At 42.6% G+C, this 25374-nt stretch overlaps 1 protein-coding gene across 4 annotated transcripts in view; it reads right to left on the reverse strand.

Annotated features, from left to right (window-relative positions):
* Positions 1-358: 358 nt before the first annotated feature.
* The window catches only part of LOC148903333 (receptor tyrosine-protein kinase erbB-4-like), a 221306-nt gene continuing 196290 nt past the window's right edge, over positions 359-25374 (reverse strand). For 3 of the 4 annotated variants that reach the window (XM_089000584.1, XM_089000575.1, XM_089000599.1), the window contains 7 exons: positions 14920-15081; positions 13550-13625; positions 13232-13378; positions 11318-11415; positions 11002-11172; positions 9051-9330; positions 359-8002 (listed from right to left, as the gene is read on the reverse strand). In XM_089000584.1, the coding sequence (XP_088856710.1) occupies positions 7191-8002; positions 9051-9330; positions 11002-11172; positions 11318-11415; positions 13232-13378; positions 13550-13625; positions 14920-15081 (1746 nt within the window). In that variant the 3' untranslated portion in view covers positions 359-7190. The remainder of the gene's footprint in view (positions 8003-9050; positions 9331-11001; positions 11173-11317; positions 11416-13231; positions 13379-13549; positions 13626-14919; positions 15082-25374) is intronic. The other variant, XM_089000589.1, reaches the window with a different exon arrangement.

A 25374-nucleotide genomic window follows, 5' to 3' on the forward strand; every position in this document is an offset into this window, starting at 1 on the left:
AGTCCTTTTGAGCACGCCAGCGTAACATCTCGCCCCGAGCAAAACTTCCGCAAACCCCAGAACTTGGGTCAGGATATATGCCACGTCATTTCAGATGCTCTTAATTAAAGACACCATCTGTTCAATTTGATCATTAAAACGCTTCTCCTAAGTGCATACGTTCATTTTCTGCTCTATTTGCAGTCAGCGGGGGTGGCGTGTAAAGCGAGGAAACGCCGCATCGGGGTTGGAGATTCAAGTGCATCGCCGACCGAGAAGAATCACTGATGAAGATGCAGCCTCACTGACGTTGTCTACTTCGTCTTTCTTCTTTGCCAAGTGCAAACACCAACAAAAGCCTCCGCGATGGTTACAGAATTCCTCTTTATTTATATTAAATTAAAAATATACTTTTGACAGATTCATGTAGCAAACATGAGGAAAAGTGGATTTATGGTACAAAGCTTTGGGTATGATCTGCAAAGAACACAGATAGGATGAAGGGACAAAGCTAAGTTATTGTCGACGGCCTCTGTGTACTCTGTCCCCACTTGAAGCATGCAAGAGAGAAAACAGCTGGGTCATTCAAACGAGTATCGTATGGGACTTGGCTCACAAACAACTGAGAGGGCCAGTTTCTGGTGGTTTGCTGGCAGCCAATCATTTCATTTTGAAGGGAGAAATTCAGCTCGCAAGAAAGGAGAAACACGTTCAATACCCTCCCGCTCCCGTGAACAGGTAAAATCACATAAAGCAAATTGTGTGCACACTCGGTATAAGCAGGAGGAAACTGAGTATAACGCTAAAGCAACAGCACCCTATTTACAATTCTCCATTGTCCATCATTATTTCAGTGCTTTTATAAAAATACTCTTCACATTTGAAGCGTTTGAAATACCCCAAACATTATGTACAGTTATATTTTTGACCTGGGAAATGAACTCAAACAGCAGTGATTTGTGCAATTACTGTTCAAACAACAACAATAACAGAACATGAAATAATTAGCAGAACACAGGATACCTTGGGGGGAAAAACACCCCAAATGAAGATATACATTGTTTTGTATACGTAGCAAGAAATGTGAATTTTCAGTTTGTGCTGATGATTTAAAAAAATAATAAAACAAAAAAATCAATGGTGTGAAGGAAATTGGAAAGATCGTATAAAATAAGTAGAACAAAAGAAATTAGGAAGGTGGAGGAAATATGAACCAAGACACGACCATATGTAACAGAGACTTTTCTCAATTGGGTTGAAGAAAACATGGACGGTGATCACACAGCGTAAAAGCAACCATGGGGGGAGATCGGATAACATAGGAAATGCCAAAACGGGATTACGTGATGGAAACAAAACAGGGAAATATGTGTGTTGGAGAGTGTAGTAGAATAGATATTAACCTGCCGATGAATTTTGAAAATAGGAGATGGGCAGGAGAGGAAATTATTGCTTCATTGAAGGTGAAGAAGTTTTCCAGACTGCAGAGAGGAATCATAAGAGGCCAGCGGTGCCCTCAGTCTCACATTTGATTCAAAACATCAACATTGCGCAACTATTTGGGGCTACCGTTCATGGCTATATATGTGTATGTTTTAAATCAAAATGGTCCCCTTTTCCTCTTTCCCTGAAACCCACATTTTGCGGTGACTTTACGCAGTCTCAACAAACTCAAACGTGCTATAAATATTTAACACTCGACATTAAATACTGTCTCAATTTCAATGAGTTACAGCTCCAAACGGGATTACAAAGTACTCCTTCATTAAATAATCATGGCACCATCAAAGAAAGATTATGACTGCCGTTGGGAACAAACACACACACACATACAACCTTGACAGAAATATTCTTGAAACTGATTAAACCCCAAAAGTATTTCCTTCATGAACTCTTGGCCCACATCGTGCCACTGATCTTTGCCAACGTTCTCATTTCTTAAGTGGTGAATGAGCAGATAAAGAAGTTTGATGTTTCTGGAATAAGTATCTTTCCACATTCGCCTTTGATTAAAGTACTTCATGGGGTGCTTTGGATTTCAACACATGCACACATACACACACAAAGCGCGAAATGCACACATTTAGAATCAGGGTCAGAATCAGAATCATCAGAATGAGAAAAATCTTTATTGCCAAGTATGTAGAACACACAAGGAATTTGTTTCCGGTCGAACACACTGCACTAGTATCATCATCAAAAAATTGCAAAGAGGCACTATACAGTTCCATTTGGGCTACTGTTCAAAGAGGTAATTGCTTGGGGGAAGAAGCTGTTTAAATGTCTGTTTGGTCCGCATGGATCGGTAGCGCCTGCCTGAGGGGAGTAGCTGGAAAAGGTGGTGGGCAGGGTGCGGAGGGTCCAGTAGGATTGTCAGCGCCCTAGTTTAGATTTTGTAGTGTGCAAGTCCTCAAGAGTGGGTAGGGCGGTGCCAATGATTTTTTTCCCGCCGTCCTAACTGTCCGTTGAAGTCGGATTTTGTCCATTTTTGTGGCAGCCCCGAACCAAACGGTGATGGAAGAACACAGGATGGATTTGATGACAGCCGTGTAGAAATGTTGCAGCACCTCCTGTGACAGGCCATGTTTTTTTAGCAGCCTCAGGAAGTACATTCTCTGTTGGGCCTTTTTCAGGATAGACTTGTGTTATGTGGCGAGACAGCAAGCAAATCATCCCCCAACACGATATCCTAAAATAAATTCTTCAATACGCCAATATGAAAAATTGGCCATCAATCTCAAAAGTCATATTGGTGGTGGGATAAACCTGACTGTCACCATGAACACAAGTGATATTTACAACTTGATCATAATTGAGCATGTCATTACAAACTAAATTCGCTCTGACTAATGTTTGATTGCTGCTTGTGTCAGCCAGTGCTTTTACCACTTTCCCATTTACTGTGACAGACGTTGTATGTCTATGTTTACAATAATTTCCATTTGGAAAGATTTCCTGCCCAGCTTTAGGCACTGAACAAAATTCTACGGCTCTGGATTTTCGTACAGGACACACGGAACTTTTGGTGAGCAATAGTCAGCTTTACCTAAGTCTGCCTGTTGAATGGTTTGAGGGCTCACATATTTCAGCTTTGCAGATGGTCCCCTTTACTTGTATGCCTCTCGGTGTGCTGCTACGTATCGCTCAGCCAACTCCGCTGCTTCTTCTCCATTCTTCGGCTTGTGCTCCTTTACCCAAATGCGGACCTCAGGTTGAAGAACTCTCAGATACTGCTCCAGGATGACGACTTCTCCAATCTGATCCTTGCTGCGGTGATCAGGGTGCATCCACCTTCTGTATAGTCCTTTCAGTCGATTATAACTTTCTGTGACAGTCTCTCCCATTGGACCAATCGTACTACAAAACTTTTGTAGTAGTCCTCGGTTTCTTCAGTAACGTTGTATTTGATTAATACTGCTGCTTTAATGGCTTCGTAGGACTGCCTGCTCTTCATCCATGCCAGCATATGCCTCAAGTGCCTTTCCAGTCAGCAAGGTCACAACTCGAGCAGCCCACTCTTTATAATTCCACCCCCAGGTTTTAGCTATTCTTTCAAACCTGACAAAAAAACATTCTGCATCCTCACCCTCTCTCAGTTCTGGAATTCTCGGTTCAGAAACCACGGGGATTGCAGCTTGTCTTGGACGAGGAAACTGTGGAGGTTGGGCATATGGTAGGTAACCAAACATGGGGGTTACTTGTGCTGGAGGAAGGTTTGTTGGTCTGGATGTACGACTGTCAGTGTTTTGGGGCTGTGGTTTTAGAGAGGGTTGGTTGAGAGGGAATGTTGACTCGATTGACTATCAAATGTCCATTCTTGCTTGTTGTGGTGCATCTGATCTCTTAATTGGTTGATCTGTTCAATCAACATCCCCTCTCTATGTTTTAAATATTGCATGAAATTTCTGATTTCGTTCATCAATTCTTCATCAAGTTGAGCTCTGCTTGTACTCACTGAGTCTTAGGCTTCACCATTGGTTCCATCTCACTCTGCTCGGTTCCAGCCTTGGCTTGGTGACTGTCAGACGCCACATGGAAAAAAGAACGACATCTTCTTGAGGCAACTCAAGCTGCTGGTTTCCTTGATCCTCTTCAGAACTCTCCAGTTCAGTTTGGTTGGCCCGTGCTGCACGACTCCTTCCTCGTCCCACCTTCTTCATCTCGGCTTCCTCTTATCTTTTCCACTTAAGCAAGGCGTAACGATACCACCTTCTTCATGCAGGGCGAAACTATCCCACCACTGCCACCAATTGTTATGCGGCGGGACAGCAAGCAGGTGGAAAAAAATGATAAAAGTTCACTCAGCCAGATCCAGGAAGGGTATTGTGAGTTTTCTTTATTTGAAGTCTCAATGGTCAGTTTTAAGCAGGCCACAGGTAACACTGGTCTCCAGGCTGTCCTTTCTCCCTCTTCTTCCTCCTCTAAGTGACTGGCTCAGTCTGGTTTTAAAGGTGCTTCCTCTGAGCTTCTGGCCAATCAGGTCCCAGCGGCAATTGGCCATTCCCAGGTGGTTGCAATCACCTTCTCAGAGTCAATTAGTGGTCACCCAACTCTACTGTTTTGGATGGGGAGAAATGCGCACCTTTCTCCCATCCAAAATCCAGAAAACATAAAATTATTTAACATTTCTTTTGGCATCATGACAAGTTGGTGTTGACCTCCCACTTCATGTCCTGGGAGACTGTGATTCCCAGGAACTTGAAGGTCTCAACGGTTGACACGAGGTAGTTGGATAGTGTGAGGGCTGGCTGTGGTGATGGATGTTTCCTGAAGTCCACGATCATCTCTACTGTCTTGAGTGTGTTCAGCTCCAGGTTGTGACGGCTGCACCAGAGCTCCAGCTGCTGCACTTGTTGTCGGTACGCAGACTTGTCGCCATCTTTGATGCGACCGATGACCGTGGTGTCGTCTGCGAACTTTATGAATTTGACAGCTGGGTGCGTTGAAGTGCAGTCGTTCGTGTAGAGAGAGTAGAGAGGACGCATCCCTGTGGGGCTCCAGTGCTCGTGGTTCGTGTTGAGGATGATATTTTTCCCAGTCTGTCCTGTTGTGTCCGTCCTGTCAGGAAGCTGAGGATCCACTGGCAGATTGTAGGGGACACACTAAGCTGGAGAAGTTTGGGGATGAGGAGTCCTGGGATGATGGTATTGAACGCAAAGCTGTAGTCCACAAAAAGGATCCTTGCGTAGCTTTCTGTGTTGTCGAGGTGGTCGAGGATGTGGTGCAGTCCGATGTTGACTGCATCCTCCACAGAACTGTTTGCTTTATCCACTGGTACTCTTAAATAGTCCGCTAATAGAAATGTGTGGTCAAAAAATCCTGGGAAAACACGCACAAAATAAATAAACAACGGGACCCCCAGATGATGAGCTGATCCAGTGACAAAGTAGGTTCCTCCAAAAGGAAAATAAAATAATGATAGAACTTGGCAAGCTTGATGCCTTTCCTTTGAAATGTGTTCCGCATGACTTTTATTGGCTGTATGATAGAGTAGCATTGAGTGTCGGTTTGCCCAAAGGCTCATAACAGAATACTGTGTGTGTTTTTTTTTAACTTAAATGGATAAAAAGGGAAACACTTTGGCCATTTATCTGCATGACAAGGATGTTTTTGAAATTTAAAAATGCAAATTCTGAAACCAGGTCCTCAGTGCACGTTTCCATGTATGTGCGAAACAACTGCGAAAACACAGAAAAAAGGTGTGCGTGGAAAGTGTTCAATGTGTGGCCAACTATGAGATCAAGACAGTTTTGGATACATGTGGAAGGTCAAGAAGCACAAGGTATTTCTTTTCAAAGTACAGTAACAGTACCACTTATTGGCGTATTACAGCAATTTCAGCTGTTTTTGCAGGTCCGTGTGAACACGTGTCATTTTGACCTTGTCACCTCTACATGAAACCTTTCCATATGGAAAGAAAGAAACAAAGGCAATTTCTCCATTGCGAGACAGATGCAGGTTTTCTTGTTCTTGTTTCTTTGTTTTAGTTTGTGGTTTTGAACATATTCTTATTCACAACTGGTGGAGTCATGCACTCTAGTAATCTGTTCTGAATTTTGTCGGTCATAGACTTGAATTCTAAAAAAATATTTATAAATATTTCATTTTCCCGCTTAATCAACCATGTCAACATCTGAAAGTTTGAATTTTCTCTATTTAGAAGATTGACATTTTTGTCAACTGCATTATACTGATGATACTGCTTTATGCAGTAATTGGATTTACCCTTCTCATTAGTGTTTTGCCTTCCGGTCAGGCAAAGATGAGAAAAGTGGCTCAATGATATTAAAGCAAGGCAATTTCTATCTTGAAAACCCCACCCCATTCAAATTGCTGTGGACTGCTAATTTACCAATTGTGGGACGAATAAAGGTTTTCTGATTCTGATTCTGAAGACCAACACAAGTTAGCAAATATTATTTCATGGCCCAAAAATGGCTTATGACTTCTCACCCAAATCGTTAAGAAACATGCTTGCAGGTAAAAATATACTGTGGGAATTTCAGTGTCGCATGTCTTTCATGTTTTTAGCCTGTTTTGTCATTACACATTGTAAAATATAGTGCGGTACTTGATTTTGAATTTAAAACTTTTCTCTATACAGTATTCACATTAGAAAACTGGTCATTGAATTTTAATTACACAGCAATTTCTTTGAGTCTCCCTACAAATTTTTAAGGGATGTTTTAAAAGGATGTCATTAGCTCGCCTATGTGATTCGTCGTTCAAAGGGTTTCTCTGACGAAACATGATAGTGTAAATACTACACACAAAAAAATAGAGGATATGGCCAATCAGCTTTCAGACTTTGTTTCCTCCATTTTGTTTGTTCCCTTCTCTTTCCTTGAGCCAAGTCCTTCTGAGGTTTGTTGGTGTCAAACACTTATGAGTGTAAATATCGTTATGCATTGCATGATAAACTAATCAAAAAGATTATGCTGGATTTTTTCCAATGGACACAACAGAATCGCTTTTGATTCATACACCTGGGGTTTCGCAGAAATCGACCAGAAAACGCCTGCTACTGTGTGGTACCTCCTCCACAATCAGTTTGTATCTACAGGACAGAAACATGCTAGAGCTTCGTTTTCTTGGTTTGGGTCCATTGTTGCTACAATCTTGGACAGTTTGGGGAACGTAGGGAGTTTGTAGCGTCTCTGTTTGGTGAACTGAAGAAGTTTCCCGAGGCTGCAGTAACATTGAGGCTAAATTTAGACCACTGTATTCCTTTGCCGGTAGGGAGGAGGCGGCAGAACTGGGCCAGATTTAAAGGAAAACTCAGACAAGTATTCTGGGTTTTCAGCTACTGCTGCCCGTATTTGTCCATTTTGCTTGTAGTAGAGCTTAGCACCGGTGGGCGCACTTTGGGTGCCGTCAGATGGTTTGGGGGGCAAGCTGTGCTGCCAGTATTCCGGATTGTCAAAAGTTACTTTCAGCTTCTTCCCAGCGGCTTTACCTGCTGTCTGTCCACCATGTTTCAGCAGGCTCGCAGGCTGCAAGGCTGTGTGACTCTGGTAGGCTGGCAGGCCGCCATGCTCTGTGGGGGCGGCGGTGCCTGGGACACCTGACTGGCACAACGAAGCCAGGGCAGTCGTTCCTGTTTGGCTCTGATTGGTGGAAACGCCACCGGGAATGCCTGCTTGTCCCGCAGGTTTGACAGTGGGGTGGGCGTGGATGATGTGGGTCAGTGTACCGTGGTGGCAGGACATACCAGATGGTGAAGGCTGAGCTTTGGGATGAGGGTAGTGGGGCAGGTTGGTCTGGGTGCTAAGCGAGATGTGGGACCCTGAGGTGGTGACTGAGGAGGAAGAGGGAGTTTGGGAGGGAACGGGCAGAGTGTTTCTTCGCAGGGTCTCCGCAGTGCTATGGAAGGTGTTGAAGTAGAGGGGCTCATTGATGTACTCGTCCTCTCCTTTAGGCTGACTGCTGGGTGTGCTGTGGTAACCTGGGTTGTCCAACGCATGGATTTCCCCATTTTTATGCCGTGACACAAAGGGATTTTCCTCAATCGGATTCAGGTATTCTGTAGCACACATTAGAAAAGAAGAAGGAAGGAAAGAAGTAAAGGAGGAGTTTTTGAAAGTGTAAGGCAGATCAACTAGTAATATCATCAGAAATTAAAACGGGGAGGAAAATGGATGGAGAAGCTGAAAGAAATGAGTATGAGAGTTAGAGAGAGAGCGAGAGAGAGCGATGCAGAAATATGCTTGAGAGAGGAATAAAAAGAAAAGAGAGTTAGGTCACTTGCTAATGAGAAAAGAAGATGGAAGGGGACATGTTAATGGTGATAATAGTAGCCACTCTGGACCAGACAGGCAACTCGCCAGAAGTTTTTTGGCAGTGCAAACTCAATCTGCCGGGGGCTGAAATACCAACAAAGGACCTCTCTCCGTTACTTCCAAGTGCTATTATAGCAGGGTGTGAAACCTATTGATTTTGCCCACTCTTGTGCTCCTTGACATTGCATCAGATGCATTATGCTTCAGGCCGTGTTATATTTAGAGAAGCTCAAAAAAATCAAAGGCATCAGCAGGAGAACAGGGTTGATGGGTTGATTTATGATCAGAGGCTTACATGCACCACTGTCAAATAGTGTTATAATCCATGTGTGGATATAAAATGTGGAAAAAGGCCTTATGAATTTACCACAAAGGTTCACCTTTATAGTAGTCTGCTAAGAAAAAAGGAAAAGGTGTTGACCTCTTATTTCCTCAGCCTGCTTCTTGCTGATGTGCAGTATCTCCACATGAGATGTTGCATACATTTGATTTTGCTTGAAATAATTCCCCAAATATTCTTTTTTTTCCACAAACTAAAATCCCTCAACAGGTCATCCTTTGATTCTTAGACTGTAGCGCTGGCTTTTCAGTTGCCAGTGCTGTTTCTCTCTTGATGTGTGTGATATATTTCCTGTATATACGAGAATAAATTGTACCTGTTGAAGAAGCACACACTTTCTTCCACACCTCACTGTCTTTTTAGCCGGGCAGTGCTTCCTTAGCAAAGCTGATCTGACCTTTACTATCCCAAGAAGAAACGTCATCCTCGCTGTGTGTTTTTTGTCTCAGTACCTGAAAAGTTCTTGTCCTTCATGGGGGTCATGTATCCATCCTCATCCTCATCCCTGGAAACCCTCTCCCCGAGGAAAATGGTGGGGTCAGCGCTGTACCTCTGTCCCCCGTTGTCGTCACACCGTGTTTGATTCAGATTCTTATGTACGTTCCCATTGGAGCGCTGGTCCTCCATGGTTGTCTCCTGGATTCTGGTGGCTTCTTGTTTCATGCTGGCCGCAGCCCCTGACAGAAGACTGTCTGAAAGTTTTGGCCCTCCTTCCCTATAGCCAAACTTGTTCTGGGAAAGACAGGGTGAAGACAGCTAGACATTCATATGCAATAACATGTATTTACATTACATCTGTATTTACCTCATGAACATTTTCATGGTCATTCGACAAATGAATGAAAATGTACTTGAACGAGATTTCTATACACTAAGTAGATCGTTAAACCTACAGTACATTTTGATGTACAGTTTTCAACAAAAAAAAAAAAAAAAAACACTGTGAGACAAACTCTGTGAGACCTTTAACCGGTGCAGCTGCCAATCGAAAGTAAAATTCTGCGAAAAGTTCTGCGAGTGTTGTCATCAGCCTTAAGAGACTGAGGGGCAGCCAGGCAGCACAACAATTCACACACCTGAACCTCAGAAAAAGAAACGAAAACCCCAGAAGAAAACAAAACATGGCATGCGGAGCATCAAATTTCCTGTGGAGCTCTGTTAGCTTGCTGCAGGCTATTTAACCCTGGCCCACTCAACTGCGCTCATACCAACTGCACATGCTACACGAGTAATTAAAGGAAGTGCAGCTACAAACAACGCAACAAACGGAAAGAGCATTTCAGGGTTATATTGCTCTATCTATTCTTCTCCTCCTCCTTAAACCACCTCTGCTTTGTTCATTGAAGAATTGTTTCAGACACATTTGTGGGCTCATAGTTGTTAGTGGATTGTATCTACCAATCTTACATTGAGAAACAGAAAGTGATACTTTAAATTGAAATTGGAATCCTTTGACTGCAAATTGACAACTGAACATTTCTACTTTACTTTGCGGCCAGAACTCACAAGCTCAGCAAAATGAGAAACTAGTATGGGAGAATAAACAACTGTTCGCTGGCGCTCTGGAAACAAGTGACATTCATTCAGTCATCAGAATCTGACCAAGAAAGTGCTGCTTTGAATTGGAGAGACGGCCTAGTTAAGATGGCTTTCAACACTGAAATGTTACGGCTCCACTTTTTGCAGGCATGTATGGCTGATATACATGGCGTGTACCCCAAAAGGCATTTGGATGCAGTTTTTCTTTACCAATACAGGTACACTTTCAGTGTGGGATGCTGGTGCGGCTTTAATTACTATATTTATTACGATCCTTTCCTTTTTCTTTTGCAGGCATCAAAACACAATTTGTTCTAAAACTTAGGTGGATTATTATTGCGCCAGATAACTGGACATTGAAGTTATCTGTGTTTTTTTGTGTGTGTAAATGTCAAATGTTTTAAGGTTTAAATGAGTTTTCATTTGGGAACATTTAATTGATGTTCCTGTGTATTTCTCTTTAGGTGAGATTAAAATAGTTTCATTGAGTGTTATCTTAACGGATGATTTTGAGGCGAATGCTGATTGTGATTTTTTTTTAAAGGAGCTAATATCGTTTGTTTTTTTTGTGAGAACTGATTGCCGTATTTTTTGTACTCTAAGGTACATCGCATTATTGGGCGCACTGTCAGTTTGTGAGAAAATGTAATGGTTTTAGGCGCGCCTAATTGTGCGGAAAAATGGTACTTGAATGATATTGAAGGCTGACCTTAGCATTTTTGTCAACGATGAGAAAGAATGCAAAGCATTACGTTAAAGGAGGAGGCGTGGCGGAGTTGACATGAAAACCCAATGAAATAGCAGTGGAAGACTATGCCGACTATTCTATAAACATTAAACAATCTTTTTAAGAGGCAGACTCACCCTGTTTGAGTCAACACGAGGCCTTGTTGGATATGACGGATGAGCTGCATCACAACCACGGGGCACCAGGTATTCCTCAGCATCCATTAGGTCATCCAGATCCTCTTCATCTAGGAGGCTCTGGAAGAACTTGCTATCGTTGGGGCTGGGCAGCTTCATCCGATCATCTCCCTGAAAATGTCCCAGTTTTCAAAGAAACACACATGCCACACATGACTAAGAAGCACTATCAATAATAATAATAATAATAATAATAATAATAATAATAATAATAATGTAGCTGTGTTCAGTGTGAATTTTGTTTTTGCACACCTACTTGAATGACCAGGTATCGTTGTGGGTCCCGGGCCATCCTGCAGAACTCAGCAGCCAGCTCCTTGAATTTGGGCCGACTGTCTGCATCAATCATCCAGCCTGGACAGGAACCAGAATGAAGAGCAAAGTGCTGATGATATCTGTTATTCTGATCATTTTCCAACGCCAAATGGGCTGCACAAATGGGGTGGTGGCAGCCCATCTGGTCTTTCCCAGAAATGCCAGATTGCCAGCCTGAGCCCCATTGAGGGTCCTCGCTCAAGGACAACTCAAATGGCAAATTAGGTAAGCGCGAAGCTGGTTTCGTTGTCTTCGGCCCACTTTTCCCTCCATGAGGCCACAGCTGGCATATATATATATACAAAGCAAAGCCCTAAAGGTGAAGTGAAAGGACAGCTGGTGTGTCCGTTCTCATTAGACAGCAAGTACACACAGTTACTGACTTTGTTGGGTGCTTCTTAATTACGTCTCTGGGAATGCTGAGTGGGGGAGAGAAGTTCAGAGTGCTGTTGGCAGATGAACACAATTGTTTCAAATGTAATAATCAGAATGAGGTCAGATGTAACACATTCAGCCCCAGGAATCTCTGTGGATCACAGACCAATGCGGATCCGGTTCTATTTGAAATTAAGGGAATCTGGTTGACCTTACAATAAAATGGGCCCAGACACGCATACTTAAGATTATTACTTTTTATTCCTCACAAGCAGACAGGGAGGAAGTAGAAGTCCTTTGGCATTGCTGTAAGGCTAAAAGGCTGCGGGGCAAGGTTGCTTCTGAGCTGTCAGAAGCCAATAGTGCTGCTTTTGCATCTGGTGAATAAATATTAGATAGTATGACATTTCCAATGAATTAACATTTGCATCTTGGGAATATGTTTTGATGTCATGCTCTGAGAGTCATATAATTTTCTGCTGGTATTTCAGGTGCAAAAATAGAGAGTCGCTGGAGAGAAAAGTTCATGTCAGGTATTTGCTGCCAAGAGAAAAGTCACTCCACCATTGTTGTGTGAGGCGACCACTAGGCTTGTACGAAGTGAGGGACGGCCAAGCTGCTAATAGCTGGCAGCTCCAAAATCTTGGACTGGCTTGTGTATATGTCTGACTGCCACCTGGAAATCTGGACTGGCAGATCCCTCTCAAGACATGGAGACCATCTCCCATGTTCTGAATTAAACCATGGGAGAATTTGGGCCAAAAGAAGCTATGCATGGATGAAAGAAGCACTGGAGTTTGGAGTCCAAATGAAAAATGAAATTAGCTTGCATGGTGTGCAGTGTTTCAACTGTTCATTTTAATCGCATCATCTGACATTTCAGTTTCTTGAAAAATGAACCAGGAGTGGACTGGGCACCAACGCCCGATCCAGTACTGTCCAAGAGACTGGAAGTAGACTAGGTTCATGTTATTTTTATAACTGTGACTCAGTGATCCTTACCCATAATGTATTTTTGCACACTTTTCTAAAATGATACATTACATTTCTACACAGCTGTCATTGAATCCATCCGGTGTTCTTCCATCACCGTTTGGTTCGCGGCCACCATAAAAATGGACAAAATCTGACTTCAAAAAATCATTGCCACCACCCTACCCACTCTCGTTTGGATTCTCGAGGAATCCAAATAAAGGCGTGGAAAATCTTACTGAACCCTCTGCACCCTGCCCACCACCTTTTCCAGCTACTTCCCTCAGGCAGACGCTACCGATCCATGCGCACCAAATCCAGCAGACATTTAAACAGCTTCTTCCCCAAAGCCATTAACTCTCTAAACAGTAACTCAAATTGAACTGTATAGTGCCTCAGTTTTTCTTATTATGATACTAGTGCAGCGTGTTCTACCGGAGACAAATTCCTTGTGTGTTCTACATACTTGGCAATAAAGATGATTCTGATTCTGATGGCGTTTTCTTACATTTAACCATGACCATGTAGACATCGATGGTGCAAATGGGAGGCTGCGGCAGCCGCTCTCCCTTCTCCAGGATGTCTGGAATCTCCCTCGTTGATATGCCATCATACGGTTTGCCTCCAAATGTCATTAGCTCCCAGATGGTCACTCCTGATGGATGCAAGGGTAAAAAGAGACTCACCAATAGGGCAGCGCAAGTGTAAATACAAACAACAAAATGAGAACAAACGTGATTTCTGGGCTATATCGCCCACGGGTGTGAGCATATGGAAGGTTGAGATGAATAAAAATGAATAATCCATTTAGCTCCCCTGAACTCACCGTAACTCCACACATCGCTCTGATGGGTGAACTTTCTGTAGTGGATGCACTCAAGAGCCATCCATTTAACAGGCATCTAAGGAGACAAACAGAAATTTGAAGGTGAGATAGGGAAGAAAAAAAACACCTATGTTGAAACAGGATTATTTACCGCCTGAATTCCAGGTGATCCCATCTGATTTAGCCTCAGTTGCCTGATCCTCTGAATAGCCGTTTGTGAGCTATAGACATATTGTCTGTGCTTTCAGGCAGTGGCAACTTGCTCAATATCATGAAAGTGGGACGAACGATGAGCTTCAAACTGAACCAGCAATTGTGAATCATGCGGATGCTTTTTAACTCATTCACTGCCAACCCCGAATTTATTCGGGAATTGAAAATATGGCGTGTAGCGCCATTCCTGATTCTGTACGGGTTTTGGTTTTTCTTGCGCGTGTGCCAATAAAGAGCTGTTAAGACCTCTGGCAATGGTTTTTCAATTCCATGTGGGGTCAGCATTTGCCTTTTGTGCAGCTGCCCCCACTTTCACCTCATGTTACTCCAGCTCCATATAATTGAGGAATTAACTCTTTTCCGATGAAAGAAGAGAGTCTAAGGTTTCTTACGCTGTATTGAATATTTATGCAGTCCTAAAATTCAGTGGAATTTGAGTGACTGACAAAAACCCTGGCACTGGAGTGCACACAGTATTGCACATTGTCTGGCGGTGAATAAGTTAAGGTGCTAAATGAGATGGAATATGCGATTTGCTACACACAATCAAAGCAGACGGCCTGTTTACAGTGTCCTGTGCAGGCCAGAATGCCGGCAACAATCAATCATTCATTCATTTGAATAACAAATGCAAAATCTGACATCCGGGGTAAAATTCATTATGACTTGTACAATCAACGTGTCAACAATTTGGTATCCTAAAAGCAAAAGAAGTGCTTTATAATGTTTGACCCAGCTTCCATCTATTTTCTGATACCAGCAAACATAACCAGACGCAATAAAAGTATGTTAAATTGGACAAGATCATGAGGGAACTGACGACAATTTACAATTTAAATGGACAATCTGAATTCAGATGAAATTTGCTTACACACAATCGCAATGGAGCCTGCATATATTGACACCTTTGCGTCAAAATCTGATCTGAAGTCGTGCACATTTTATCATTTCTTTTAACATCACCACTGTGTGGCTCAATATGTTGGGAGCACAAAGGCAGAATGACCAGTAGCTCGGTCCATGTAGCCACTATTATAAAAGGGAGTTTGCACACAAGCCTTTATTACAGTCAGTGATACATGGTCCACTTTTGTAAAACATTTTGCTATGTGCTGTGTGCCAAAGTGTGTGGATAAGGGGAATCACATCAGACTTACGCTGACCTTGCCCTCGTCTGCGTTGTATTCCTTCTCGTCTGCATCCAGCAACCGTGCTAGGCCAAAGTCGGTGATCTTGATATGGTTGGGTGACTTCACTAGGACATTGCGGGCAGCCAAGTCTCTGTGGACCAGTCGCCTTTCTTCCAGGTACATCATTCCCTGAGGGAAAAGAAGAAGCCAAACTCAATGATATTATGGATACACTCATGAACCAATGCAATTAAACTGAAAGCACCTGCATTGTCTTACCTGTGAAGTCATCTCAACACACCTGCCCTCTATGTGCATGTTTAGTTTTAATCGATTGAAAAGGTGAGACATTGAAAATACTCCATTCAGTTGTTTTCACAATGACTAAGCACGCACACTCAGTGTCTTTTAAATAGCTTCATATTGAAGATGTAGTGTGCAAAGCTTGTTTAGGCCAGAAACCAACTATTAGATGGACAGAAGCAGGGATGCAGGCTCGAAGAGCCTTTTGTGGCACGACCAAACGTAACATACAATAGCAAAGAGGTAAATCTATGCATGCCTGACCCATGTGTTCCTGGCTGAAGAAATCAAGGAGTGCAACCAGGCTAGGCCAACGGGACCAATTGAAGTGTTTGAGCCAAGATGTTAAACAAGTGACGTTACTTTGCAGGTGGATCAATAAAAACACCTCCATGAGGGGCGCGGTGGGAGACAGCCATGCTCTTCAGAGAGTAAACAAAGCCAGCTACACCTCGATTGGCGCACGAGACTCATCACTGACGGGGAAAAGACGTGTGCGCACACATGTCAAGCCATATTGTGTTGAGATGCTTGACGTGGCAAGCGAGATCGCACTGACTATTCCCCAGACAAAAGCGAGGATAAAATCGATCGGCAGCTGGCCCGCCGCGAGATGAACCCTCATCCATCATCTGCCCAACCTTGCTGAGACAGACACACTGACAGGGACCACCCATGCTCCAACGAAAGGTATATTTCACCACTTGCAGCTCTCTTGTCCACCGCTCCCCGTTAGGAGGCCCACAATTATGTAGCTTTTTTTTTATCTTCCAAAAACGCGCCCTTATTATTTAAAGTGCATTTAAAACACATTTCGGCAAAGGGATCACAGACAGGCGATCAATATCAATGTTGATTACAATAAGCCGGAAGATGACTCCGCCAAGCGATATTTATCCCCTATGCAGACATTGTGATGAATTCGGAATCAATGGGCCACACAGTGCATTAATACACTTTGACTAAACACGACGGGGCAATGAAGGGAGGCAATCGTACAGGCAGCAAAATGTACAGCAGCTCAAGGAGCCAATTAACTTTCAGCCACGCTCAGCAGTAAACAGTAGAGTCCCAATAGAGCAGGGGTCTCAAACTCCCATCCTCAAGGGCTGCTCTCAAGCATGTTTTCCATCTCCTCCTGATTCAAATGATCATGAACCATTGAGCTCACCCACACTGTCATGATTTGTCCAGATCATGGAAACACTGCGTTCAACGTGACACAGCCATCGTCTCTTTTTTTCAGGTTCCTTTCAAATAAACTCTACTGTGTCCAATAAAAATGAATTGAAGAGAGTATTCTGAGGTTATGAAGCTACTTATCAGCAGCACACTGTTGTGCTTTTTTGAAAGGTACGCTAAACGGCTGGGTAAAGGATGCAGTTTGTTCCGTTGACCTAATGGTGACCAGAGCACAGGTATACATTCAGGCCATTATTTCCATCTGGGTTGATTTATCTTTCTAAAGCTGCTACCAGGCAAGGTCGTGAGTGGGACCCTCTCTCGGGTGCAGAGAAAAAGTTGGAAAGATAGTCTTGGTTTATTGCCGTAGGGGTCAGTGGTGAAATGATAAAAGCATCCATGGAAACAAATTGGCGCAGCAGGGAAAGAGATGCGATATAATGAGCGTTGCCAAGTGGGGAGCTTAACCCTACCATTATCCTTGGGGTCAATTTGACCCCATTTAATGTTTATCGTTACAAACATAATGATTTGCCTATTAGTTTTTGATCCACGTATCATTGTTTTTCTTGATTTGATGGCGACAACAAATTAAGCATAAAATTCATCACAATGATATTTTTTTCCTCAATGAGCACATATTGCACGTAATGCTAATAATCAACGTGCCTGACACAAACATTGAGTCAACAAATTAATATATGTCATTTTCTGACACCAAATATCCCTGTGGTCAAACTGTCCCCAAGGGTAAAATGTGTGAATATGATATGAAGGCTCTCACTCGTACAGGAGTGGTCCATCGATGAAAAGGTTTTTCAGCCGTCATCTGTCGTTCTTTGGAAGTGTCGGACATTTTGCTCCTCATCCGAAGAGCTTCATCAATGAATTAAAGTTGTGCTGGTAACTCTGGCCCTAAATATATATATATATATATATATATATATATATATATATATATATATATATATATATATATATATATATATATATATATATATATATATATATATATATATATATATATACAGTGAGACCTTGGCTTACAAACTTAATTGGTTCCCAGACAGAGTGTGTAAGGCGAAAAGTGTGTATCTCAAAAAATGTTTCCCATAGGAAACCATTAAAATGAGAATAATCCGTTCCCAGGTCTTCATAAAATATAATTTTCAACTAAATAAGGCTTAAAACTACACACAACATACCTCATTATATGTATAGTAAATGTGCTATTGTATTTGAATGAAAGAAATACACTGCACTGTATAATGGAGTCACTTTATTTACATTTGTGATGGTTGTTGATGGCTCTTAATTGACACCTGTTACTTTCTGACTCGTAAGATCTTACGAAACTGAGGCATCACATTATCATTCATCATGTTGATGATTCTCATAGCATTTTCTGGATGGAACTGTTAAATAAAAGCCTGCACATCAACTACTGAATGGCCTGCTTCTGTTTGTCCTCTTGAAGGCAAATCAAATTCTCTGTGTTGAGGACCTCATTATGGTCAGCAACAAGCTCCTCGATGTCATCTGCATCCACTTCGAGTCCCGTAGGTGCTGGCAGAGATTTTATTACAACAAAAGGAGTCCTATGATTCCACGGACGCGGAAAAAAACGCGACAAAAGAAGGCGGGCGGGGCGATCCGTCCAGCCTGTCAAGCTAGCCAAAATAAAATGGCACACTCGCGATTGGAAACTGGAAAGCAACAAACTTACGCGATTGCGGCTAACAATCACCTCGGGCAAAGCAAACTCTTGGACTTGCTAGCACAAGACACAGCGAGGCGCGATGCGTCATAATCATGTCACTGGTGAGGTGACAGCGACTCGTTGAAATGAAATGAAATTGAAGGGTCTTCTTCGGCTGGCGGAGGTCGCGAGCGGCGGCCCCGCCCCAGCTGTCAACTCGCACGTGACAATTTCGGTGTCATTAGTCACGTGAAAGAATCGACCAAATAGCGCCTTTGTGTAAAGCTTTTAGGCAAAGGATGGTAGCAATGGTGGACGGTACCGGGCTCTTTATTTGTAGAATGGTCATAGAAAGTTACTCTCAGGGAAGTGACACACAGCGTGAGAGATGTGTCAGGCTGAGATTCACATGCAGCCGTGGTGTGCACATGTGAAGCCACAAACGCACACCTTGTTCGTGTTTCTCAATTATCTCCTTCTTCTCCTTGATTTTGTTTTCTGTCTTCTTCGGCTGAACATGAGCCTGTGGTGGGGTTTTTTTCGGTCCCATAATAGTAAAATTATCTGCAAAAAGCTCCTCGGAGGCGATCGACGTGTGAATTCAGAGAGAGGGGGTGTGGAAAGATGCGCCGGCCTGAGCGCTGTTCAGTAGTGTGCTTCCGCCGAAGATCCGAGGATCACTCCGCCAGATCCGAAGATCACTCCGCAAGCCGTGGTGGGTGCGTATCGCGAAAAGTAGTGCGTATTCCAAGGTTTAATTTTCATAAATTTGACATTTGTAAACCGAAAAGTTCGTAAGGTAAGGTGTTCGTAAGCCGAGGTCTCACTGTATATCCCTAATGGACAGAGGTGGCACTGCCAGACCTTTGCTCTGATAAGTCCCTGCTCTATGGTTGGGGGAACAGCAGACTACCCCCTGAAGCTAAACTGATTACTTATTTTGTCTTGTCTGAATCCATCTAAAATCTATGCATGAGACTGATTGCCCCATTAGCACTGGTATCACCTCATTCGAATGACTACCCCTACGTGGTAACCTAAGAATACTGTGGTAAGCAAGTTCTAAATTAAACCTTCGACCACCATGGTGATTTAGTGAAGGATTTTGATGTTTTACAAAAAAATGCTTATTTTACTCCCCTTTTCATCTTTGAACTTTGATTTTACTTCATGAGCAAGAGGGAGGAAGCCACATTGTTACTGCTGCAGCAAGTGCGAATCACAAGATTTACCAGCAAAACTTTTTTTCTTCTATCACTCCTGCTAAGGCATCATGGAGGTAATAATGCAAGCTCTTTTTAATGCATGGCTATGCCTGCACAGTATCCATGAATGGCAGGATGCTTCGTTTCAAACCAAGAGCCGAGGCTTTGGTTGTCCCATCCATCTCCTATTCACAGCCTTCCCCGTTCTGCGAACTCGAACAATGTGTGCAATATGAGCCTGTCTGCACGCCGAGGGCTGGGACCAGTGCGATAAGCTATACACACAACGGGACCGCCCTAGTGGCCCAGGGGGTCGTCTGTCACATCCTGACTATTTTACGTGCAATAGAACGGAAGGCAAGCCCGCAAGGACAGTGAGCGTCACAGTTCATAAATAATGTTAATTAGGTCTCATGTAAAAATACTCTTATGAAAAACGTACAAATATGAGATTTGAAAAGCACATGAGAGCAATTTCCGTAAGATAGTAGAAGAGGGAAATAAGTTTCGAAAATGTGCTGTCCTGTCTGGTTTTATTTCCCTGAGCTCCAAAACGCTGGCTGGATAATGAACTGTCGCTGAATGTGAGCTGTGGTTCTGCAGTGAAGGTTTCCGCCCATTTGCTCTGCAGTCACTCGACCTTGAGTCAGACAGCTAAGAAAAAAAGCCCTTATCAATCAAACTAAGATAGGTATTTGACTGTAAAGCATTTAGTGATAGTAAGAGGTTTGTGTGGAATACGTGTTTGTATGATCAGTCAGATGTAATCTCACTGAAAAAGCAAATGTGAAGTCATCTAAAGCGCTGACGACTATGCTGGGCACAAACATTCTTTGCATATGTCATAGCCTTGGCGGAATAAAGCACATTTCTATGAGTCCAAGCAGTAACATTAAAGGAGAATATACTGTACATTTTATCCGCAATAGCTTCAATACATTTACAGTTACAAGTTGTGCAGATAACATATTACATGAAATATAGGGACTCAGCTTTAACTAGAAAGTTTTCTACAATTGTACATTCATTGACCATTTTAGGATTACAAAAGAACTGTGATTTTTTTGCGTACCCTAGTTTTCTCCTCTTTAACTTTATCCAGGTCTATTAAGTCATTTACTGCCAGACGTGCAAAAATGTGTCCACTCACTCCAGTGCCAGGGTTTTTGTCATTGTCACTCGAATTCTAGGACCCACAGAATATTGAGTTTTAAGACTACATAAACATTCAATGCAGTGTCAGAAAACTTAGACTCCCTTCTATAATCAGATAAACACAGTTAATTCCTAAATTATATGAGTATGGAGTTATATGAGCTTGAAATGAGGACGGCTGTCCAAAATACAATACAATACATACATCTTGGTTTATATAGCGCTTTAACAATAGCTGAAGCTGGAACAAAGCGCTAACTGTTAGGGTAATTCGCCATACAAACATCTCTAAACATCGCTCTGTAGTCTTTGTTTACAATTTAAACTTCCTCATACGTCATATCCTGCCTTCCTTTACACGATGTCACATTTTCATTACGTCACATCCTGTCGCGTCATTACTATGCGCCGCATAAATACTCCTGCAGCCCGTTCGTCTCGCTCTCTCTCCATGCTCGCTCCTCCATCCACACCGCGATGCCCGTGCTCTCCCAATTAAATCAACTTTCTGTTCAAGACCTGGCTCCCTGATGATTTAACCATCGATCTCCATCTACACCCGTCGAAGCAATGAACCAAGGGCGAACGATAAAAAATAATCCAACACTAACATTGAAAAAAGGAAAATGCTGCCCCTTGTGGAAGGGAAAAAACACTGCCGGAGGTCAAGACAGCGCTTTATCGGCACCCAAGCAAGAAAAAACAAATCCCAAACTAATTCATATTTTCAATTCCCGAATAAAAGTGAATGGCAGGTTCATTCCTCCATTTCAATTGTATATTTACACTCTACAAATGTTTTATCAATATTTCCATTATGTCCAATGTAAAATATTACTTTTTGTTTTGGTCGGATCAATCACTCAAAAACCGGAGTGCACCTGAACGTTATGCACACGACATCCATTTGGCTCAACAATATTTTTATATCCTGCAATATTTTAAACATTTGATTAAACACCTTGCAACAAGTGTATGGCCTCCATAGCCCGGAGACATCACCACACTGTAAGTTTCCTTCCATGAGATGTTTGCAAATAGAATTGATGAATTGACAAGCACACATTGACTACACAAGTTTTCCACCAGCATTAAAAATGGTTCAATTTATAACTGTTCGGTTTAAATTCTTGTTTCTTTCCTGGTTCGGTGTTCAAAGAAGTTCAGTGATAAAAATATCAGTAACGACGATAGATGGTGAACAAAAAACTATTTTATTCTAGTGAGACAGAAAAAGCACTTCTCGTCTAAGTAGGAGCGAAGACATGAGCACACGGACAAAGATAGGAACAAAGAGAGCGAGCTCCCGCTCTGACAAGTTTTTGAATGTCCACAGCAGCGATCTGTTGTCCAATCAGCTAGGGACAACTCAGTGTTGGGAGGGTCTTAGATTGAAGTTGGAGCCGTTGCTTCTTTGAAACGACTATTGAACTAATAAGATAATGCTATTAGACTGAAAGTAAACGTTGCAATAATCATAATGTGTTCTAAGCTAAACATGAAATAACATAATATGTTTACTAATGTGCATAAAACACTCTATCAATAACCAAGACAGTCGTTTAAAGACCAGTTAGCCTAGAATAAATAATAATCTTTTATTTATTTTTTTTAAATTATGTACCAACCTTTTTTTTTTTTTTAAATTTTTTTAGAGGTGTTCTGTATGAAGACAAATCTTGGTCAGTCTCCAAACGTTTGTGGATTTAATTGTAATCGCTGGTTGAACACTAGCATTGTAACCAAGCATTAATTAAGAGACCCCCAACAGTTCTTGTGAAGTTGCAGTTAACCACCAGTGGTGCAGACGGAAATGACGGGTTTCACTGACAGCTCAGCAGCCGCTCAGCTTCGTAGGGTGAGGAGAGGACACTCTTCGTTGGAATCGACTAAACACTGTCGGGTTGGCCACGTTCAATTTCCTCAGTGATGCTTGTAATTTGTGTGCTGCTTGCTGTGACACTTAGCGGTTATAATTCTTAATCACCTTGAGTAATTTTCACTGCGAGACAAGATGAGGGAGAGGTACCTATCTTGCTGCGCGACTTGCTGCGCGACTTGCATGGGAAGGTTTAGCGCAGGGGTCGGGAACCTTTTTGACTAAGAGAGCCATAAAAGTAAAATATTTAGAAACGCACGCATGCACGCACGCGCACACACACACACACACACACACACACACACACACACACACACACACACACACGCACACACACACACACGGCGCGCATGAAAACACGCACACACCCACTTTTCAACAAAATGTCAGAATGTATTATTTAAAATAACTTTGTGACAGTACTCACCGATGAGAAGGTTTCTTCAGCCGTCATCTGTACAAAATGAAGGTTTCGGACGTTTCGCCTCCTATCCAAGAGGCTTCGTCAGCGAACCAAAGTCTGACTGGTCGTATCGGCCCCATTTATATATCCCTAATGTCCAGACCTGGTGGCGCCGGACACAGCTATGATAGGTCCCTACTCTCAGGTTGGGGGGGGCGCGGGACGCCCCCCCTGTGGCCCCACTGATTGTTCCTACATTCCTGACTAACGATTGGCCTATTACACCCACTCCCCCCGGTATCACCTCATCAGCATAACGACCCTCATCAGCATTGCGAAAGTTGCCTAACCTGTTTTGCCTGAGTAGGCTATTGTATGAACGATCCAAATTGAACCTCACACCACCAGACCGGTTTAATGAAGGATTTTGTTGTTTTATAAGAATCGCCTCTTTTACCCCCCTTTCAAACCATCTATGTTCTTTCGCTAAGATTTTAACCTCATTGTCTTCAAATGAGTGGTTGCTAGCTTTTAGGTGCAAATGTACTGCCGATTGAGGCCCACTAGTATTATCCCTGCGATGTTGATAAAGTCTTTTTTTGAGAATTTGTTGAGTCTCCCCAATGTACTGCTCTTTACAATTTTCATTCTTACAATGTATGGAATAAACTACATTACTTTGTTTTTCATTTGGTAGCCTATCTTTTGGATGCACTAATTTTTGGGTGGTTAGAGTCAAACCACCCTTTACAACATAAACTAGGAGTTATCAGAACCCTCCAGCATAGGGCTAAACTAATACCAACTAGCACTGAAGGTAGAGAAAAGGAGTCAAAACATATCAGGAGAGCACTCACTAACTGTGGGTACCCTCAGTGGTCATTCAACAAATGTCTGAAAGAAAGAATAGCGAACGAAACCAAATATTCTCAAGATTCTAAAAGGAGAGGAGTAGCAGTACCGTACATTGCAGGAGTTTCTGAAAAATTACAAAGAGTCCTTTGGCAACATAAAATTCCTACTTATTTCAAACCGATAAACACGTTAAGGCAAAAATTAGTGCATCCAAAAGATAGGCTACCAAATGAAAAACAAAGTTATGCTGATGAGGTGATACCGGGGGGAGTGGGTGTAATAGGCCAATCGTTAGTCAGGAATGTAGGAACAATCAGTGGGGCCACAGGGGGGGGGTCCCGCGCCCCCCCCAACCTGAGAGTAGGGACCTATCATAGCTGTGTCCGGCGCCACCAGGTCTGGATATTAGGGATATATAAATGGGGCCGATACGACCAGTCAGACTTTGGTTCGCTGACGAAGCCTCTTGGATAGGAGGCGAAACGTCCGAAACCTTCACTTTGTACAGATGACGGCTGAAGAAACCTTCTCATCGATGGACCACTCCTGTACGACTGAGAGCTTACACAGACGACAGTACTCACCGTTAACATGTTTTTAACATGAATGGTTTTGCGTTCCTCATGATTGGTAAAAATCCAGCCAAACGATAGGAATGAAAGTCAACTTGCCGGGTCTACAGGCAAAGTTACTGCTAGCTAGGCTGCACACGGCTCATTAGCTTCCACACTTGCTATCTGCAATATACTTCTCGCAGAAGTATATTGATGCTAATGTTAACATGGGGCTTGTTAAAATATCACTAACATTTGACTGTTTCATCGATGGTATTGTTTTATTGCAAATTGGAATCGCGAATCCTCCGGTGCATTCAAGCTGGAGTGTACAAGTCATTTTTTTACTCGTTGGGCTCATTTAAGGGGGCATTTACCTGTTTCAACTGACGGCCAGTATCATCCAATCAAAATTGCGCTTTCCGCCAACTGCAGCCCCAACATGAAATGAACGGCGAAAAAGCGAGAATATGTATTTAATTTTATCGGCGAGCCATATGCAATCATCAAAAGAGCCATTTATGGCTCGCGAGCCATAGGTTCCCGACCACTGGTTTAGCGGCACAAGGGGGTGTGAGTGATGCCGAATCGAAAGGCCCATCACTGACACTGCGGTAATGAAACACAGATAACTAATGACAAATAAATGATAATTCAAATATAGTAGCAAGTATAGAAAGTATTAGTATTTCTATTTTTGATTTAAGATATCAGGAACAATATTTTAAAATGGTATTATTTTTTATTTAAATAAAATGTGTCACCAAATGTGAATGCAGACTATTGATCAGGGGTCCGGAACCTTTTTGACTAAGAGAGCCATAAAAGTAAACTATTTAGAAATGTTTTTCAGCGAGAGCCACACGCACGCGCGCGCGCGCGCGCACATACAGACGCTCGCGTGCACGCGCGCACACACACGCGCGGCCACTTTTCAACAAAATATTAGAATGTATTATTTAAAATAACTTTGTGATAGTACTCACCGTTAACATGAATGGTTTTCCGTTCATCGTGATTAGTAAAAATCCAGGCAAACGATCGGAATGAAATTCAACTTGCCGGTTCAGAGGCGAAGTTACTGCTAGATAGCCTGCACACGCTCATAAGCTTCCACACTTGCTATCTGCAATATACTTCTCCCAGAAGTATGTTGATGCTAACGTTAACATGGGGCTTGTTAAAATGTCACTTACATTCGACTGATTCATCGATGGTGTTGTTTCAGTGGAAATTAGAATCAGAAC

The sequence above is a fragment of the Hippocampus bargibanti genome, linkage group LG01, assembly GCF_051943395.1.
Source record: "Hippocampus bargibanti isolate YZ-2025 linkage group LG01, ASM5194339v1, whole genome shotgun sequence".
Taxonomy (NCBI): Eukaryota; Metazoa; Chordata; class Actinopteri; order Syngnathiformes; family Syngnathidae; genus Hippocampus; species Hippocampus bargibanti.